Consider the following 19,589-nt stretch of genomic DNA (forward strand, 5'->3'; position numbering starts at 1 on the left):
CGTTAGTTTTCTTCGAGCATTCAGGCTAAAATTAAGGAAAAGATTTAGATTAAAAATTCAAGTTTTTTGCGTAACGTTACGTTATATCAAAGACAAATAGAGAAAACAGAAAGTAAAAACTGCCGAAATACACTTACTCCCAAATTAACAACAAATTCTTTATTTATCTGTCAATGAAATAATAGAGATATTATTAGTAAACTTATAATTAGGCAAAAATGTCTCTTGGTTAGTAATTACCTGCTTAATCGTTTCACATGCCTAAAAAAATTTTCAAATAAATAAATATTAAATTAAAATTAGCACCAGTAAATTAGTATCTATTATATTATTGACCTCTTGCAGGTCATGGTAACTGAGTTTTTTCAGGTCAGCTTTACCCTGTGAAATTAGAAAAGTTAAATATTAATTTTAAATAAATATTTAAATTCGTTAAATGTTACCTCGCAAGCCGCTTCAAATTTCTTCAGAGTTGCAGTTCGCACTTCTTTAATTTTCTTTTAAAACCCAATCGTCGAGTAAAATAGAAACTCATTAATGTTAAATTAATTATTTGTTCAATTAATGTGTTTAACGAAGTACCTTTATACAGGCGTCAGAACCAAATTGTGGCGAACGTTTTGACCTTGAATTTATGTAAATGGCCTCGTCTAAAATAATAGTTAATCAGAAATAGTTAATAGTTAGTAGCATTCAATTTACGATTACCTACTGGGTTCTTGCAATTTCTTTCTACGTACTTATCGCAAAAGATAACTCTGGGTATGCATTTATACTAATATTTGTAAGAATAAATTATTCATCAACTATAGTTAATTACAATTAATTATTAATGCATGATACTTACGCCACCCATTTTTTCAAAAAATTCTCGGCGTACCTAGTGTGTTTTATATTTACAATAATATCAATAAAATGCATACAGATCATAGGAATCATTGGGCCCCCTTATCTAAAGCGTTTATTTCTATGCGGGTTTTGTGGGCCGGGCTTGAGTACTTGCTATCAGCCTATTAATAATTCTGACTTTTTTATTACTGTGATTTCATTGGTTGGTAGCAGAGCGTGGTTATGCATCACAGAAATAGATTATTCGCCTGGTAAAATTCGTCATATATAATGATTAGTCTAGCTCTTCACTCAAAATCCGCCTTGATACGTTGAGAAAATGGGTACACCATGATTCCGATTAGCTGTATGTTATATTATTTGAATGCGATCATCTGTTACTAAGGCAATTGAAAGAACTATAAATGAGACGTTGGAGTATATGATAGGCTCCTCTAGTGTAACTTTTACGACGAAGCCTTGCGTTTTAATATCTTCTTTGGTCGACCAATCAGCGCTTTCTCCTTACTGCCATACTATCTATAATTTCGATTTGCCTTTGTAACTGCATATTAAAATTTAATCTTACCGGATTCAAAGCCTCACAAGTCTAAAGACAGGTTAATGAATTAAATTATTTTATTATTTCAAATTAATAATTATATCCTCACCTTATTTAAATCCTCCTTATTCTGTAATTTAAATTTAATTAATGGAGATTAAGTGTAGATTATAATAATGTGTATTTTAACATACCAAGCACGCGTCGGCGAATTTTTTCTCGATGTCGTCCATGATGCCGGCGTACGTCTGTGAATTTTAACTATTTTAATATGATAACTATGTTTTAACCGGAATACATACAGCTAATTGGAATAATTGTGCCCCAATATATACCTTGTTAATTTCTAATTGGGCGGGGCTTGAGATAAATTATAGTGACGCAAATTTTGTCCTACATAATGATTAGTCTCGCTCTCCCGCATAGTGAGGTTGAGAAAATAATTTAGAAATGGCTACACGTTGATGCCTATTACCTGTATGTATTCCTGATTTGAACTATAGTTATCCAACCATCAAGTTAACTAACTATAAATCGTTACCTTCTTGCAATCTTCGGAAAATTTTGCTGTTTGATTTGCTCTCCATTCTTTATCTAAATAGTAAATAATGAAGTGATATCTAGTTTATTAGGGAGAAGGTATAAATTCGCCACATTTCTAGCTTTATCTCCAGTCCAAACGTAGGTCCGGAGTTAATCCCCGCCTCTAAATTACAACCAGCATCTCATTGGTTCTTGAAAACTCACGACGCGAATGACGAAAATTACAGTCATATTTTCGGACTGAGGAGAGGCTGCGAAATAGCCCGGCCTCCTTTTACGTCCCCCCTTGTATTTTGAAAGGGGGACTGGGAATATGGCGCGTGAATACTTATGCATCTTATAACTTCTCCCTAATAAACTAGATATCGCTTCTTGAGTTAATATATAATATTATTTTTCCGTGAATTTTAATAAACTATTATTTAATCTTGATTAAATTTGAACGCTCCCTTTCTAAATTACATGTTGGAAATTTTGACAAAACATTCTTACATTCTGGTACGCAAAAGTGTTTAACCTTTCGTTCGCACGCAGAGGCCTTGTCTTCTGATAGAACCATTGCTAATCCAGCTAAAGCCAAACTTAAAATTAACAGAGTTCTCATTTTAAAGTCACGAGTAACCTTTTTTTGTTTCGAAGAATCGAATGTGGAATTATTTGATGCGCTGTCTTCTATTTTATACTCAGTATTTAACAATAAGATCATTCGTCATTTTCGTGAGTAAAGACTGTTTTGTTAATTGAGTTTTTTTAATACCTTATGAAATTTTGTTATTTTACATTGTGTGTTCAGTTTGTAAGTCGTTTTTTTGAAAGGGTTTATTTAAACACGTTTAGTTTAAGGAAGACTTGTGCTTAGTAACATTCATAGACCAACCATTATAAGCAAACGCAAATAGGAAGAACATAAAGTGTGCGTAGCTGCGCCGCGTATATTACCTCTGAGCGAACGGAATAAAAATATTTACTTAAGGCCCATTCAGACTTAAGTAAAATGCTACGTTTAGGTCGCGGTGCCGTTCGTTTATTCCCCAAACGAGTCGCGTATATGGTGATTATTAACCCAAGACATAGCTGTTCATCTAAAATGGCAAACCGTCTGCTAATGCTAAGCTCACTCAGCATGATCGTGTGAGCTTTGGCTAAAAAGAAGGCGCTAACGAGGTGGCGCCATCTCGACCCTGGCTGAGGAAACAAAATTTTCAAATCTCTTACGTAGTAGATGCCCTACGTATTCACTGACGTAAACGTAAGATTTTAGTCTTGTCTGAAGAGAGCTTGACCTATTTAATATCATTCTGGCCTCTACGGAAATTGTTTTTCATCAAGCTCACTTTCTGCTTTCTCTATTTGCCTTTGTTGTTTTTATGTTCGGTTTTTATTTAATACACTTACATTTTGCCATTTAACCGAGATATCTCCACGTCTTAATTATCAACCTAATGTAAATGACTTTAAATAGTCGTTAATATGGTTTATTTATGTATATATTTTAACCTTTAGGATGCTTACACGTGATATCTTACACGTGTATTAACCATGAACTTAAGGTCATTTGAAGGTGAATTATATAAAATTTGAAAACCAAAATTTGTCAAATAAAACGTTTAATTTCGGCTTTAAACGCAAACTTTAGTTGATTCCCAGTTCCCACTGATTTTGCACCTGAGTTCAAGTTCACGAGTGTCCAACCCCTCGACTATCTCTTGAAATATCAAATGTGAATCGATCGTGGTAAATAATCGAATATAAATTGAAAACATTGACAGAAAACATTTTAACTTTGCTTTATTTTTACGCACATAATACATAATTATTAATGCTCATCATTTAATTGAAAAATTAATATTCTTAATTAATTTCGGTTCCGTTCATTTTCTTCGCGCAGTCAGCCTAAAATTAAGCAAAACTAGTTAGATTAAAAAATTCAAGTTTTTTGCGATATCAAAGACAAATAGAGGAAACAGAAAGTAAACTCTACTGAAATACACTTACTCCCAAATTAACGTTATATTCATTATTTATCTGTCATGGAAATAATAGAGATTTTGTTAGTAAAAGGTTTTTAATCTTTAAATTAGGCAAATAAATTTGTTATAGTTTAAAATGGTGCGGAATTACCTGATGAACAGTTTCACATATCTAGAAAGTAAAATCAAAAATTGAAATTAATTTAAAATTTGCATTAGTATATTAGTATATATTATATTACTTTTTTCAGGTCAGCATTACTGAGTTTTTTCAAGTCAGTTTTACCCTTTGAAATTTAAGTACTTAATTAAATATTTCAATTAAATATTTTGCGACATTAAATGTTACCTCGCAAGCTGCAGCCATTTTCTTCAAAGATACAGGTCGCACTTCTTTAATTTTCTGTTAATTAAAACAAAATGGTTGAGTAAAACAGAATCTCATTAATGTGCAGTTAATTAATTTTTCAATTAATGTGTTTAACAAAGTACCTTTATACAGACGTCAGTACCAAATTGTGGCGAACGTTTTGTCAATAATTTAATGTAAGCTTCCTCGTCTAAAAAATGTAGTTTTTAATTTTCATCATTTTTAGCGTTTTAATCAGAAATAGTTAATAGTTGGTGGTGTTTAAGTTACAGTTACCTAGTGGCTTCTTGCAGTTACTTTCTACATAACTGCCACACATGATCACTTTGGGTATGCATTTATGCTGATATTTGTAAGAACCAATTATCCATTAACTATAGTTAATCATAGTTAATTATTAATGTGTAATACTTACTCCACCCATTTTTTTAAAAAATTCTTTGTTAACCTAGTATATTTACAATAATATCAGGAAAATACATACATATAATAGGAATCATTGTGTACCCCCTATCTCCCATGTTCATTTCTATGCGGGTTTTATGGGCCGGGCATGAGAAGTGCAAGACGCAGCGAGATAGAATATTCGCTTGGGTAAAATTCGTCATACATTATGATTAGTCTATAGCTTTCCCAAAAAATCCGTCTAGATATGTTGAGAAAATGGCAGCTACACAATGTTTCCTATGTATTTCTGCTAATATCTTTTGCTACTATGGCAAATAGGAATAACAGTTAGAAAGTTAGTTAGACTTTACAGTGTATGAAAGACTTCCGTAGTACCCAGTATGATATTTAAGACGAAGTCTTGCATTCTATAGGTTCTTTGGTCGACCAATCAACGCTCAACCTTTGCGGCATTCGGCTACACACTTTCTGTTATTTCTATTTGCCTTTGTAACTAAATATAAAATTTGAGCTTACCGCATACAAAGCCGCGCAAGTCTGAAGAAAGTTTAATGAGTTAAATTATATTATAAAGAATCAATAATATATATCACCTTATTTAAATCCTCTTTATTCTGTAATTTAAATTTAATTAACAGAGATTAATTTAAGTGTATAGTTCATAGCAACGCTTATTATAACGTACCAAGCACGCATCGGAGTATTTTTTCTCCAATTCGTCTTTGATACCGGCGAACGTCTGTAAATTTAAACTATTTTAACCTGTCCACAATCGCAATTAAAAATAATAGTAATTAAATTATGTAACTATAAAACCTTACCTTTTTGCAAGCTTCGGAATATCTTGCTGTATGATTTGCCTCCCATTCTTTATCTAAATAGTAAATATTTTTCTTTCATGAATTTTAAAATATTTTATTTAATTCTTGATTTAAACACTCCAGTTCTGAAATACAGGTTAGGAAATTTAACAAAGCTTACATTCAGGTCTGCAAATTAGTTTAATTTCTCGTTCGCATCCAGCGGCCTGGTCTTTCGATATAACCAATCCGAAGCCAGCTAAAGTCAAACTGAATATTAACAAAGCTCTCATTTTAGAATCGCGAGTAATTTTTTTCGTTTAGAATGTGGGATTATTTGACGCGCTCTGTTCGTTTTTATACTCACTAACTATCATTAAAATGATCATTCGAGATTTTCGTGACTAAAGACGATTTGTTAATTGGGTTTTTTTGATACTTTATGAAACCTTGGGATTTTACCGGATTTTACATTGTGTACTCGGTTTCTAAATCGTTCGTATTTTAAATGGCTTTATTTAAACGCAGTTATTTTAAGAAAAAAATATATGGTTAGTAACATTCGTAAGGCAATCATTATAAGCAAACGCAAATAGAAAATACTAGAAAGTGTGCGTAGCTGCGCGTGCCAGGATAAAATCGTTCATTTAGTTTGCTTTTGAATATATTTTAGCCATTAGGATGCTTGGCAGTGATATCCTACACGTGTATTAACGATAAACTCGAGATCATTTGAAGGTGAATTATAATAACTTATATTATGTTATGTAAGCTATATAGATTTGTCCTGGGGGATGTTTTATATTTAAAATAACTGTACTTAAGTCGATTGCCACAGAGTGTCCAACCCCTCGACTATCCCTTGGACTATCAAACGCGAATCGAACGTTTCAAATAATCGAATATAAATTGGAAATCATTGACAGATTACATTTTAACTTTGCTTTATTTTTATCCACATAATCATATAATTATTAATATATGGCATTTAATTGAAACATTAGTCTTCTTAATTAGTTTTGGTTCCATTCGTTTTCTTCGCGCAATCAGCCTGAAATTAAGCAAAACTTGTTAGATTAAAAATAAATTCTATTTGGCGTAACGTTACGTTATATCAGAGATAAATAGAGAAAACAGAAAGTAATCGCCGCTGAAATACACTTACTCCCAAGTTTGTGTTAAATTCCTTATTCAACTGTTTAGGAAATAATAGGGATGTAGTTAGTAAAAGTTTTTAAAATTTAAATTAGTCAAATCAAATTAGTTCCATTTTAAAAAGAAAGTGCGGAATTACCTTTTGAAGAGTTTCGCATGTCTAAGAAAAAATTAAAAATAAAAGAAATTTTAAATAAAAATTGTCACCAGTAAATTGGTATCAATTCTACTACTGACTTTTTTCATGTCATCTTTGCTGAGTTTTTTCAAATCAGTTATACCCTGTGAAATTAAAGCACTTAGTTAAATATTTTAATTGATTAATTGACAAAGTTAAATATTACCTCGCAAGCTGCATCGATTTTCTTCACAAATCCAGGGCGCACTTCTTTCATTTTCTGTTGAAACCAAATGGTCAAGTTTCATGAGCAAAATATAGTTATCGTCTATATCGTAAATTAACCCACGCGATACCGATTTTAATCGATTCTTTAAAGTCGGAGATATAGCCAAATATTTAACTCAATTACCGGTTTTAATTAACGATTATCAACTGATTTTGAACGGGTTAATCTTTAAGAATTGGTCAGTTTAGCCGACATTGAGATTGAACCGATTTTATATCGGTCATAGGTATAATATGGATTTGTGCCCATCACTACTAAAATCAGAAGTGAGATGAGACTAGAAGTGAAGGGCTCTAGCATTGATAGTAGATCCTGGCACTAGTGAACAAATTTGAGGATTTTATGCCGCTTCCCACGCGCCTACACTACTGAGAAAAAAATTGGTCGAGTTCCAAAAACATTTCCTATCCCCTTCCCCTCAACCTAAAGCGGCCAAACACGGACGCGGCTCCTTGAATCTAGTTCGGCCGTCTACCACCGCGAGCGTCTCACGTTTTGGAGGGAAAATTCAGAAACCGCTACTAGAGGGCCAACCGTTCTTGTGTTATCAAGAATATTCACTTTCGCCGAGTGAAGAATTTGGTTAGCTCAGTACTTCTGGTCTCATCTCACTTCTGCTAAAATATATGATAAAAAATGTACCTTTATACAGGCATCAGAACCTAAATGTGGATAAATTTTTCCAATTTCTTTTAAATAAGTTTCTTCATCTAAAAGTGCAGTTTTTAATGTTCGTCATTTTTACCGTAATCTCAAATATTAAGAAGGTCGTGTTTATATTACCTGTAATGTTTTGGACGCAGTAAAGATCAACATAATCTTCGCAAACATCACTTTTGAGTATGCATTTATCCTGATTTTTGTAAGAATGAATTATTATAAATCAACTATATTTGAACTTTATTATTAAAGTGCAAGTGTCATTTAAATAATAAAATTTTAAACGAGCCATTAAACGTGTCTAGTAAAAATCTTGGTGAAATTTTAACAGATATTAACGAAATTTGTCTTATTTTAAAGAGAAAAATACCCCCTACCTTATTAAATTGAATTTAAAAATTGCGATTTAAATGAGACTTGCCCTTTAATGTATGATACTTACGTCGATAACCACAGTTTTTTCACCTAATTCCACGAGTGTTCAACCCCTCTTGAACTATCAAACGTCAATCGAACTCAACAACTAATCGAATATAAACTGAAATCATTGCCAGAATTCTACAATTTAACTTTTCTTTATTTTTACGCAGAAAATCTTATAATTAATACACGCCATACAATTAAAATATTTATCTTTTTAATTAACTGGGATTTCATCCGTTTTCTCCCTGCAGTCCTGAAATTAAGGAAAAGTTGTTACTTTAAAAATTCAAGTTTTTGGCCGCGCGTAACGTCACGTTATATCAAAGACAAATAGAGAAAACAGAAAATAAACTCTGCTGAAATACACTTACACCCAAGTTAGCGTTATATTCAGTAGTTAACTGTTGATGAAATAATAGAGATGTGGTTGGTAAAAGTTTTTAAAATTAAAATTAAAATTAGGCAAATCAAATTAGTTCCATTTTAAAAAGAAATTGCGGAATTACCTTTTGAATAGTTTCACATGTCTAAAAAAAATAAATTAAAAATAAATTAAATTTAAAATTTTAAAATTGTCACCAGTAAATTAGTATCTATTATATTACTGACTTTTCTCAAGTCAGCTTTGCGGAGTTTTTTCACGTCAGTTATACCCTTTGAAATTGAAGTACTTATTTAAATATTTTAATTATTTGACGACGTTCATTTTTACCTCGCAAGCTGCTTTGATTTTATTCAATGTTACAGGGCGCTCTTCTTTAATTTTCTGTTAAAACCAATAATAATGAATCGGTCAATTAAGCTCGAACCGATTAATCGGTAAAATTCATTAATTGAAGCTCGAACCGAACTCATAAATGTGCAAGTTATTTGTCCAATTAATCATTTTAACCAAGTACCTTTGCACAGTCATCGGAACGAAAACGTGGATAATATTTTCCAACTTCTATTAGATAAGTTTCTTCATCTAAAAATACAGTTTTTAATTTTCGTCATTTTTAGCCTAATTTCAAATATTTAAAAGTTAGTGTTAACATTACCGATACTCTTTTTGACGCAGTGAAAGTTAACACAATTTTTGGAACTCTTACTGTCTCTGCGTTCGCATTGATACTGGCATTTGTAAGAATGAATTATTTATCAACTATGTTTAAACTTCATTATTAAAGGACAAGTGTCATTTAAATCATGAAAGTTTAAACGTGTCTATTACTTAATTAGCTCGTATAAATAGAAAAATATTTTTTCAATACAAGATAATTTGGCCTCCTTATATCAAAATTTCACTCTGACCCGACCCATGACGTAGATGGTGAAATATACCCATGCTATGACTATTTTGTTATTTTAAATTCAAGCATACGACGTATGTATTTTGAAAGGGGACCTGGGACTATGGCGCGCGAATACTTAGGCAACTTATACCTTCTCCCTAATAAACTAGATATCACTTCTTGGTGAAACATTAACCGTTTTTAATGAAAAGGATCTTATTTTAAAGAGAAAAATACCCGCTACTTCATTAAATTGGACTTAAAAATTAGTTTTTAAATGAGACTTGCCCTTTAATGTATAATACTTACGCCACCCATTTTTTTAAAGAATTCATCGCGTACCTAATATATTATATATTTACAATAATATCATTTGAATTCAATCTTTTTATACTAAGGCAAATAAAAATAACCGTAAGCTTTGCAGTAGATGAATGGCTTCCGTAATACCTTCTTTGGTCGACCAATCACCGCTGAACCTTCGAGGCATTCTGCAGCACACTCCTTACTGCCTCACTTTTTGTTATTTTTATTTGCCTTTGTAACTGCCTATTGAGCTTACTTCTTTCAATGCCCGACAGGTCTAAAAAAAGGTTAACAAACTGAAATTTTAAAATTTGACTTTTAACAAATTATTAGATGTATCTCACCTTTATTGCAGCTTCTTTATTCTGTAATTTATATTTAATTAACTAAGATTAAGTGTCGTTCTTAGTACTGTGTATTATTACGTACCAAGCACGCATCGGCGTATTTTTTTGCGAATTCATCCTTGATACCGGCAAACTTCTGCAAATTTAAAATGTTTTAACGTGGTCCTAAATTTCATTAGGAACTCATACAGCTAATTGGAATCATTGTGACTCTATATCTCCCTTAACTTCTATGCGGGTTTTGTGGGGCGTGTTTGAATACTATCCGTCACTTTCCATAATTCTGACGTCTTTCTAACTGTGATTTCATTTGTTGCTATAGCAACTCCATGTGCAACGCGCATCGGGATAGATTATTCGCTAGGTAAAATGCATTCGTCATATGTAATTATTGGTCTAACTCTTTCCACAAATTCCGCCAATATACGTTGAGAAAATGGCTACACAATGATTCCAAATAGCTGTATGTATCCTTAATCTGAACTATAAGCATCCATGCACCATCAAGTTAACTTTAAAACGTTACCTGCTTGCAATCTTCGGATAATGTTGCTGTTCGATTTGCTTTATCTTCTATATCTAAATAAGTAAATAGTAAATATAATGATGTTTTATTTCATGAATTAAAAGAAGTATTATTTTTTAATCTCGATTGAAACGCCCTTGTTCTAAAATACATGTTGGGAAATTTGACATAGAATTCTTACAGTCAGGTTTGCAATAGTACTTAATCGCTTGTTCGCAAGGATTGGTCTTTTTTTTCGATAATACCAATCCTAATCCAGCTACAGCCAAACTTAAAATTAACAAAGCTCTCATTTTAAAGTCGCGACTAACGTTTTTCGTTTCAAATATGGAATTTTTTAGCGCCCACTCTTCTATTTTATACTCACTAACTATCATTAATAATATCATTCGACATTATCGTGACTAAGACGATTTTTTGTTAATCGAATTGTTTTTTTGATACTTAATGAAACCATTGGGATTTTACATTGTGTACTCTGTTTCTGAATCGTTCGTATTTTGTTTGGCTTTATTTAAACACATTTAGTTTACGGAAAACTTTCCCTTACTTAAGCTTTGCCTTTTAACCGAGATATCTCCACGTCTTAATTATCTACTTAAATGTGTATAAACAAATTATTAATGACTTTAAAAATTTCGTTCATTTAGTTAACTTTTGAATATATTTTAGCCATTAGGATGCTTACACGTGATATCTTACACGTGTTTTCACGTTAAACTCAAGATCATTTGAAGGTGAATTATATGAGCTTTATAAATTTGTCTATTAAATTTTTAATTTCGACTATACCGTACTGGGTTTTCATAGTTTCAAACTCTAAAATAATGTGGTCCATCATTGACCGGTTATACCGAACCGTGTTTTCCTTGCCCCCCCCCTTTTTGCCAATGTTGATGTGTATTTTACATTGAGGGGTGACCTGTACTTAAGTCGATAACCACAGTTTTTTTACCTAATTCCACGAGTGTCCAACCCCTCGACTATCTCTTGAACTATCAAACGTCAATCGAACTCAACAACTAATCGAATATAAATTAGAAATAATTGCCAGAATTCTACAATTTAACTTTTCTTTATTTTTACGCAGAAAATCTTATAATCAATACACGCCATACAATTAAAATATTTATCTTTTTAATTAACTGGGATTTCATCCGTTTTCTCCCTGCAGTCCTGAAATTAAGGAAAAGTTGTTACTTTAAAAATTCAAGTTTTTGGCCGCGCGTAACGTCACGTTATATCAAAGACAAATAGAGAAAACAGAAAGTAAACTCTGCTGAAATACACTTACACCCAAGTTAGCGTTATATTCAGTAGTTAACTGTTGATGAAATAATAGAGATGTGGTTGATAAAAGTTTTTAAAATTAAAATTAGACAAATCAAATTAGTTCCATTTTAAAAAGAAATTGCGGAATTACCTTTTGAATAGTTTCACATGTCTAAAAAAAATAAATTAAAAATAAATGAAATTTAAAATTTTAAAATTGTCACCAGTAAATTAGTATCTATTATATTACTGACTTTTCTCAAGTCAGCTTTGCGGAGTTTTTTCACGTCAGTTATACCCTTTGAAATTGAAGTACTTATTTAAATATTTTAATTATTTGACGACGTTCATTTTTACCTCGCAAGCTGCTTTGATTTTATTCAATGTTACAGGGCGCTCTTCTTTAATTTTCTGTTAAAACCAATAATAATGAATCGGTCAATTAAGCTCGAACCGATTAATCGGTAAAATTCATTAATTGAAGCTCGAACCGAACTCATAAATGTGCAAGTTATTTGTCCAATTAATCATTTTAACCAAGTACCTTTGCACAGTCATCGGAACGAAAACGTGGATAATATTTTCCAACTTCTATTAGATAAGTTTCTTCATCTAAAAATACAGTTTTTAATTTTCGTCATTTTTAGCCTAATTTCAAATATTTAAAAGTTAGTGTTAACATCACCGATACTCTTTTTGATGCAGTAAAAGTTAACACAATCTTTGGAACTCTTACTGTCTCTGGGTTTGCATTGATACTGGTATTTGTAAGAATGAATTATTTTTCAACTATATTTAAACTTCATTATTAAAGGGCAAGTGTCATTTAAATCTTAAAATTTTAAACATGTCTATTGCTGAATTAGCTCGTATAAATACAATAATTATATTTTTTCAATACAAGATAATTTGGCCTCCTTATATCAAAATTTCACTCTGACCCGACCCATGACGTAGATGGTGAAATATACCCATGCTATGACTATTTTGTTATTTTAAATTCAAGCAGACAACGTATGTATTTTGAAAGGGGGACTGGGACTATGGCGCCCGAATACTTAGGTAACTTATACCTTCTCCCTAATAAACTAGATATCACTTCTTGGTGAAACATTAACCGTTTTTAACGAAAAGGCTCTTACCTCCTACATCATTAAATTGGGTTTAAAAATTAGTTTTTAAATGAGACTTGCCCTTTAATGTATAATACTTACTCCACCCATTTTTTTAAAGAAATCATTGCGTACCTAATATATTTTATATTTAAATTAATATCAATTGAATTCGATCTTTTTATACTAAGGCAATTAAAAATAACCGTAAGCTTTGCAGTAGATGAATGGCTTCCGTAGTACCTTCTTTGGTCGACCAATCACCGCTCAACCTTCGAGGCATTCTGCAGCACACTCCTTACTGTCTCACTTTTTGTTATTTTTATTTGCCTTTGTAACTGCTTATTGAGCTTACCGCGTCCACAGCCTTACAAGTCTAAAGAAGGGTTAATAAAATAAAATTTTTAAAATTAGACTTTTAACAAATTATTAGATGTATCTCACCTTTATTGCAGCTTCTTTATTCTGTAATTTAAATTTAATTAACTGAGATTAAGTGTAGTTTTAAGTAACGTGTATTATTACGTACCAAGCACGCATCGGCGTATTTTTTTGCGAATTCATCCTTGATACCGGCAAACTTCTGCAAATTTAAACTATTTTAACGTGGTCCTAAATTTCATTAGGAACTCATACAGCTAATTGGAATCATTGTGACTCTATATCTCCCTTGTTAACTTCTATGCGGGTTTTGTGGGGCGTGTTTGAATACTATCCGTCACTTTCCATAATTCTGACGTCTTTCTAACTGTGATTTCATTGGTTGCTATAGCAACTCCATGTGCAACGCGCATCGGGATAGATTATTCGTGACGTAAAATGCATTCGCCATATGTAATTATTGTCTAACTCTTCCCACAAATGCCGCCAAAATACGTTGAGAAAATGGCTACACAATGATTCCAAGTAGCTGTATGTATCCTTAATCTGAACTATAAGCATCCATGCACCATCAAGTTAATTATAAAACGTTACCTGCTTGCAATCTTCGGAAAATGTTGCTGTTCGATTTGCTTTATCTTCTATATCTAAATAAGTAAATAGTAAATATAATGATGTTTTATTTCATGAATTAAAAGTATTATTTTTTTAATCTCGATTGAAACGCCCTTGTTCTAAAATACATGTTGGGAAATTTGACATAGAATTCTTACAGTCAGGTTTGCAATAGTGCTTAATCGCTTGTTCGCAAGGATTGGTCTTATTTTTCGATAATACCAATCCGAATCCAGCTAAAGCCAAACTGAAAATTAGCAAAGCTCTCATTTTAAAGTGGCGACTAACGTTTTTCGTTTCCAATGTGCGATTATTTGGTGCGCGTTGTTCTATTTTATAATCGCTAACTAACATTAATAAGATAATTTTACATTATCGTGACTAAACACGATTGTTAATTGGCCTGTTTTGATACTTAAGGAAACTTTGGGTATTTTACATTGTGTACTCAGTCTCTAAATCGTTCGTATTTTGTATGGCTTTATTTAAACACATTTATGGTTTATAACATTCGTAAGGCAGTCAATAGTAGCAAACGCAAATAGAAAGATTAGAAAGTGTGCGTAGCTGCGCGTGCTAGAGTAAAAGCTATCGTTTCCGTCGATCGCCTAGTTAATTTCATTTCTATCGCGCTGAATGGGCTTTAAGAGAACGTGAGACTTGGCCTTGTAAATATCATTCTTGGGCTCTATAAAGACATTTTATTCCAGCCCACTTTCTGTTTTCTCTATTTGCCTTTGGTGTTATTCTTTTATATACCTGTGCTTTGAATTTTAACCGAGATATCTCCACGTCTTAATTATCTTCCTAAATGTGTTTAAACAAAATAAGAATGACTTTACATAGTCGTTCATTTAGTTTATTTTTGAATATATTTTATGCATTAATGCTTACACGTGATATGTTGCACGTGTTTTAACGTTGAACTCTAGGTCATTTGAAGGTCAATTATACAAACTGTAAATTTTTCAAATAAATAGTTTAATTTCGACTATACCATACTGGGTTTTCATAGTTGCAAACTCTGAAATAATGTGGCCCATCATTAACAGTGTTCCGGGCCTTTTTTTTTTGCCTCTATTTTAACCGACAATACCCTACATATCGGGTGTATTTTGCATTGAGAGATGTAATAACTGTACTTAAGTCGATAACCACAGTTTTTTACGCCCGATTCCACGAGTGTCCAACCCCTCGACTATCTCTTGAACTATCAAACGCGAATCCATAGCAACAAAAAATCGAATATAAATTGAAATCATTGCCAGAATACATTTTAACTTCTCTTTATTTTTACGCACAAATTCTTATAATTAATACACGTCATATAATTAAAAATATTTATTTTTTTAATTAAGTGGGGTTTCATCCGTTTTCTTCGCGCAGTTATCCTGAAATTAAGGAAAAATTGTTACTTTAATAAAAATTCAAGTTTTTGGCCGCGCTTAACTTCACGTTATATCAAAGACAAATAGAGAAAACAGAAAACTCTGCTGAAATAAACTTACACTCAAGTTAGCGCTATATTCAATAGTTAACTGTTGATGAAATAATAGAGATGTGGTTGGTAAGAGTTAAATTAGGCAAATCAAATTAGTTCCATTTTAAAAAGAAAGTGCGGAATTACCTTTCGAATAGTTTCACTTGTCTAAAAAAAATAAAAATAAATGATATTTTAAAATTTTAAAATTGTCACTAGTAAATTAGTATCTATTATATTACTGACTTTTCTCAAGTCATCTTTGCTCAGTTTTTTCACGTCAGTTATACCCTTTGAAATTGAAGTACTTATTTAAATAATTTAATTATTTGACGACGTTCATTTTTACCTCGCAAGCTGCTTTGATTTTATTCAGAGCTACAGGGCGCTCTTCTTTAATTTTCTGTTAATGCGAAATGGTAGAATGAATGAGTAAAATATAGATAGTGATACCCGATATAGTATATTAACCCATGTGATATCGATTTTAACCGATTCTTTAAAGCCGGCGTGATAACCGATTATTTAACTCAATGACCGATTTTTTTAACTATTATCAACTTATTTTTAACGGGTTAATCGGTATGAATCGGTCAATTAAGCTCGAATCGGTTAATGAGTAAAAATCGATAATTGAAGTTTGAACCGATTAATCGGTAAAATTCATTAATTTAAGCTCAGACCGATTAATCGGTAATAATCGATAATTGAAGATAGAACCGATTAATCGGTAAAAATCGATAATTGAAGATCGAACCGATTAATCGGTAAAAATCGATAATTGAAGCTCAGACCGATTAATGGTTAATAATCGATAATTGAAGCTCGAATCGATTTATCGGTTGGAATCGGTCAGTTAAACTTGATCCGATTAATCGGTAAAAATCGGTCAATTAACCTCGAACCGATATATGGGTCACCGATGTCATATCGCTTTGTGCCCATCACTAGTAAAATAAAAACTCCTAAATGTGCAAATTAGTTTTCCAATTAATCATTTTAACCAAGTACCTTTTTACAGTCATTGGAACGAAGACGTGGAAGATTTTTTGCAGCTTCTTTTAAATAAATTTCTTCATCTAAAAATGCAGTTTTTAATTTTCGTCATTTTTAGCCTAATCTCAAATATTTTAAAGTTAGTGTTAACATTACCGATACTCTTTTTGATGCAGTAAAAGTTAACATAATTTTCGGAACTCGTTCTACTTCTGGGTATGCATTTATACTGATATTTATTAGAATCAATTATTTACCAAACTATATTTAAACTTCATTATTTAAGGGCAAGTGTCATTTAAATCTTAAAATTTTAAAAATGTCTATTACTTAATTAGCTCGTATAAATACAATAATATTTTTTCAATACAAGATAATTTGGCCTCCTTATATCAAAATTTCACGCTGACCCGACCCATGACGTAGATAGTGAAATATATCTATGGCTATGACTATTTTGTTATTTTAAATTCAATATGTATGTAATGTTTTTTGAAAGGGGGACTGGGACTATGGCGCCCGAATACTTAGGCAACTAGATATCACTTCTTGGTGAAACATTAACCGTTTTTAACGAAAAGGCTCTTATTTTAAAGAGAAAAATAGTACCCCCTACCTCATTAAATTGTATTTAAAAATTAAATTTCAAATGAGACTTGCACTTTAATGTATGATACTTACGCCACCCATTTTCTTGAAGTAACCATCGTTTACCTAATATATTTCTCATTTACAATATTGTCAATTGAATGCGATCTTTTATACTAAGGCAAATAGAAATAACATTGAGGCGTTGGAGTGTATGAAAGGCTTCCGTAGTACCTTCTTTGGTCGACTAATCGGCCCCCTACCGGTGAGACATTCGGCTTCATTCTCCTTACTTCCTCACTTTCTGTTATCCCTATTTGCCTTTGTAACTGCCTATTGAGCTTACCACTCGCAGAGCCTTACAAGTCTAAAGAAATGTTAACAAAATTTTTTTTTAAATTTGACTTTTAACAAATTATTAGATGTATCTCACCTTTATTGCAGCTTCTTTATTCTGTAATTTAAATTTAATTAACTAAGATTAAGTGTAGTTCTTAGTACTGTGTATTATTACGTACCAAACACGCATCGGCGTATTTTTTTGCGAATTCATCCTTGATACTGGCGAATATCTGCAAATTTTAACTATTTTAACGTGGCCCTAAATTTCATTAGGAATACATACAGCTAATTGGAATCATTGTGACTCTATATCTCCCTTGTTAACTTCCATGCGGGTTTTGTGGGGCGTGTTTGAATACTATCCGTCACTTTCCATAATTCTGACGCCTTTCTAACTGTGATTTCATCGGTTACTATAGCAACTCCATGTGCAACGCGAATCGGGATAGATTATTCGCGAGGTAAAATGCATTCGTCATATGTAATTATTAGTATAGCACAAATTCCGCCAATATACGTTGAGAAAATGGCTACATAATGATTCCACGTAGCTGTATGTATCCTTAATCTGAACTATAAGCACCATCAAGTTAACTTTAAAACGTTACCTTCTTGCAATCTTCGGAATATGTTGTAGTTCGATTTGTTCTCCATTCTATAACTAAATAAGTAAATAGTAAATCTAATGATATGTTTTATTTCATGAATTAAAGGAAATAATTTTTTAATCTGGATTGAAACGCCCGTGTTCGAAAATACACGTTGGGATAATTGGCATAGAATTCTTACGGTCAGGTCTGCAATAGTGCTTAATCATTTTTTCGCATGGACCGGTCATGTTTTCCGATAGAACCAATCTTAATCCAGCTAAAGCAAAACTTAAAATTAACCAAGCTCTCATTTTAAAGCCGCGACTAACGTTTATCGTTTCCAATGTGGTATTATTTGGTGCGCGTTGTTCTATTTTATACTCACTATCTGTCATTAATAATTTCATTCGATATTATCGTGACTAAAGACGATTTGTTAATTGGGTTTTTATATATATATTTAAATATATATATATGTATGTGTACACTTAAGGAAAATTTGGGATTTTACATTGTGTACTCAGTTTCTAAATCGTTGGTATTTTGTATGGCTTTATTTAAACACATTTATGGTTTAAAACATTCGTAAGCCAATCATTATTACCAAACGCAAATAGAATCAACAGAAAGTATGCGTAGCTGCACGTGCGTTTTTTTAGTTTACTCAGGGATAGATTTTATTTTAGAAGTAGGAATGAAGAACAGAGTAATCTGGACGCGCGTTAAAGTCCGGGACCCCCTTCCACGGGACGGGGGGGGGGGGTATGAAAGAAGAGGTGTCCGGGTCATAGCGACAGAGGTAAAAAAGAAACTACGTATTTTTCGCCGTCCGTGTCAGAAACGTCATCAAAACGTAGTGTAAGTCAGCCAATAAGATAATTTCAACTTTTCGTTACGACGTGTTGGAGGGAGGGGCATACACACTGGGTGGTGTATGAGTTGGAATAACTGAAGTAAATACTAACCGTTCTCCATTCCTACTTCTAAAATTAAATCTATCCCTCTTTTACTTTTTAATATATTTTAACCATTAGGTTGCTTACACGTGTTTTAACCTTGATCATTTGAAGGGTGAAAATATCATAAAATTTGAAACCAAAAATTGTCAAATAAAACGTTTAATTTCGACTATACCATATTAAATATCCCAGACTTTGAAAAACATGCTATAGTATTTTTCTCAGTCTTTTGAGGTTTGGGTTCGCGTGCTGGTTTTGTGGCTTGTCCCTTCATCTAAGCTCTCTTGGAAAAAGGAATCAGGCCGTGATTAAGGTTGACGCGCCTCGATCCGTGATTGATTTCGGAACCTAAGAACCTTGATAAAAGACAAACGAAATTTTGTCCAGAAACTAGGCAGGATTTGCCCCTTTTTTCCCTTGCAGGCCTGGTTCGGATTTACTTCAGGCATTTGTTGTAAACCCTTGGGGTAAAATAGAGTCCGGTATGTTGACCACCTTGTTGCCTAAGACGTACGTAGATGATCCAAAGACGTTAGTTATGACTTCAAACAATAGGGACTTGTAACGTTGATGCCATATCTATGGTCTTTGGGTCCAAATACCAATCAATGTTACGTTTTAACCATAGAGAGTGGTTGGTACTGAAAGGGGAGGAGTTACGGGGGCGTGACGTCA

At 32.4% G+C, this 19,589-nt stretch overlaps 6 protein-coding genes and 2 long non-coding RNA genes across 13 annotated transcripts in view; 1 reads left to right on the forward strand and 7 right to left on the reverse strand.

Annotated features, from left to right (window-relative positions):
* LOC149679805 (zwei Ig domain protein zig-8-like) overlaps window positions 1–19,589 on the forward strand; it is a 329,518-nt gene that overhangs the window by 178,860 nt on the left and 131,069 nt on the right. The gene's annotated exons all lie outside the window — the stretch shown is intronic.
* LOC149679809 (uncharacterized) lies at window positions 2–361 on the reverse strand. The gene is made up of 3 exons (XR_016365937.1): window positions 241–361; window positions 138–167; window positions 2–25 (listed from the first exon to the last, which is right to left on the reverse strand). It is a non-coding gene; the product is annotated as an uncharacterized LOC149679809 (long non-coding RNA).
* LOC149679810 (uncharacterized) lies at window positions 1,340–2,690 on the reverse strand. Its single transcript, XM_089835789.1, has 5 exons — window positions 2,426–2,690; window positions 1,932–1,984; window positions 1,585–1,638; window positions 1,500–1,520; window positions 1,340–1,438 (listed from the first exon to the last, which is right to left on the reverse strand). The coding sequence occupies exons 1-5, from the start codon at window positions 2,637–2,639 to the stop codon at window positions 1,340–1,342; spliced, it is 441 nt and encodes a 146-aa protein (XP_089691915.1). The 5' UTR covers window positions 2,640–2,690.
* Window positions 3,708–4,720, reverse strand: LOC149679811 (uncharacterized). The gene is made up of 7 exons (XM_089835753.1): window positions 4,550–4,720; window positions 4,396–4,463; window positions 4,253–4,306; window positions 4,146–4,190; window positions 4,055–4,075; window positions 3,929–3,958; window positions 3,708–3,826 (listed from the first exon to the last, which is right to left on the reverse strand). Exons 1-7 carry the CDS (start codon window positions 4,590–4,592, stop codon window positions 3,785–3,787), a joined length of 303 nt encoding a protein of 100 aa, XP_089691879.1. The 5' UTR covers window positions 4,593–4,720; the 3' UTR covers window positions 3,708–3,784.
* LOC149679812 (uncharacterized) lies at window positions 6,409–8,252 on the reverse strand. The gene is made up of 8 exons (XR_016365938.1): window positions 8,146–8,252; window positions 7,827–7,896; window positions 7,686–7,753; window positions 6,981–7,034; window positions 6,874–6,918; window positions 6,776–6,796; window positions 6,647–6,676; window positions 6,409–6,532 (listed from the first exon to the last, which is right to left on the reverse strand). It is a non-coding gene; the product is annotated as an uncharacterized LOC149679812 (long non-coding RNA).
* On the reverse strand, window positions 8,260–10,891 carry LOC149679813 (uncharacterized). The gene is made up of 13 exons (XM_089835755.1): window positions 10,761–10,891; window positions 10,580–10,632; window positions 10,136–10,189; window positions 10,051–10,071; window positions 9,963–9,983; window positions 9,710–9,742; window positions 9,167–9,239; window positions 9,026–9,093; window positions 8,839–8,892; window positions 8,736–8,780; window positions 8,633–8,653; window positions 8,498–8,527; window positions 8,260–8,379 (listed from the first exon to the last, which is right to left on the reverse strand). Exons 1-13 carry the CDS (start codon window positions 10,870–10,872, stop codon window positions 8,341–8,343), a joined length of 624 nt encoding a protein of 207 aa, XP_089691881.1. The 5' UTR covers window positions 10,873–10,891; the 3' UTR covers window positions 8,260–8,340.
* On the reverse strand, window positions 11,636–13,308 carry LOC149679814 (uncharacterized). Its single transcript, XM_089835760.1, has 9 exons — window positions 13,170–13,308; window positions 13,066–13,098; window positions 12,537–12,609; window positions 12,396–12,463; window positions 12,209–12,262; window positions 12,106–12,150; window positions 12,003–12,023; window positions 11,874–11,903; window positions 11,636–11,755 (listed from the first exon to the last, which is right to left on the reverse strand). The coding sequence occupies exons 2-9, from the start codon at window positions 13,072–13,074 to the stop codon at window positions 11,717–11,719; spliced, it is 339 nt and encodes a 112-aa protein (XP_089691886.1). The 5' UTR covers window positions 13,075–13,098; window positions 13,170–13,308; the 3' UTR covers window positions 11,636–11,716.
* On the reverse strand, window positions 13,493–18,688 carry LOC149679815 (uncharacterized). 4 transcript variants are annotated; one of them, XM_089835758.1, is made up of 12 exons: window positions 17,974–18,688; window positions 17,542–17,595; window positions 17,457–17,477; window positions 17,370–17,390; window positions 17,117–17,149; window positions 16,592–16,647; window positions 16,451–16,518; window positions 15,789–15,842; window positions 15,686–15,730; window positions 15,587–15,607; window positions 15,468–15,497; window positions 15,245–15,350 (listed from the first exon to the last, which is right to left on the reverse strand). In XM_089835758.1, exons 5-12 carry the CDS (start codon window positions 17,140–17,142, stop codon window positions 15,309–15,311), a joined length of 342 nt encoding a protein of 113 aa, XP_089691884.1. In that variant the 5' UTR covers window positions 17,143–17,149; window positions 17,370–17,390; window positions 17,457–17,477; window positions 17,542–17,595; window positions 17,974–18,688; the 3' UTR covers window positions 15,245–15,308. The 4 variants fall into 4 exon arrangements, with proteins under 4 accessions (XP_089691885.1, XP_089691884.1, XP_089691883.1 ...); XM_089835757.1 differs by having other exon boundaries at window positions 16,592–16,664; XM_089835756.1 differs by having other exon boundaries at window positions 16,592–16,664; window positions 17,117–17,390.

The sequence above is a fragment of the Phalangium opilio genome, unplaced genomic scaffold, assembly GCF_054372755.1.
Source record: "Phalangium opilio isolate 3A_F unplaced genomic scaffold, DU_Popi_V2 ptg000041l_1, whole genome shotgun sequence".
NCBI classification, from domain to species: Eukaryota; Metazoa; Arthropoda; class Arachnida; order Opiliones; family Phalangiidae; genus Phalangium; species Phalangium opilio.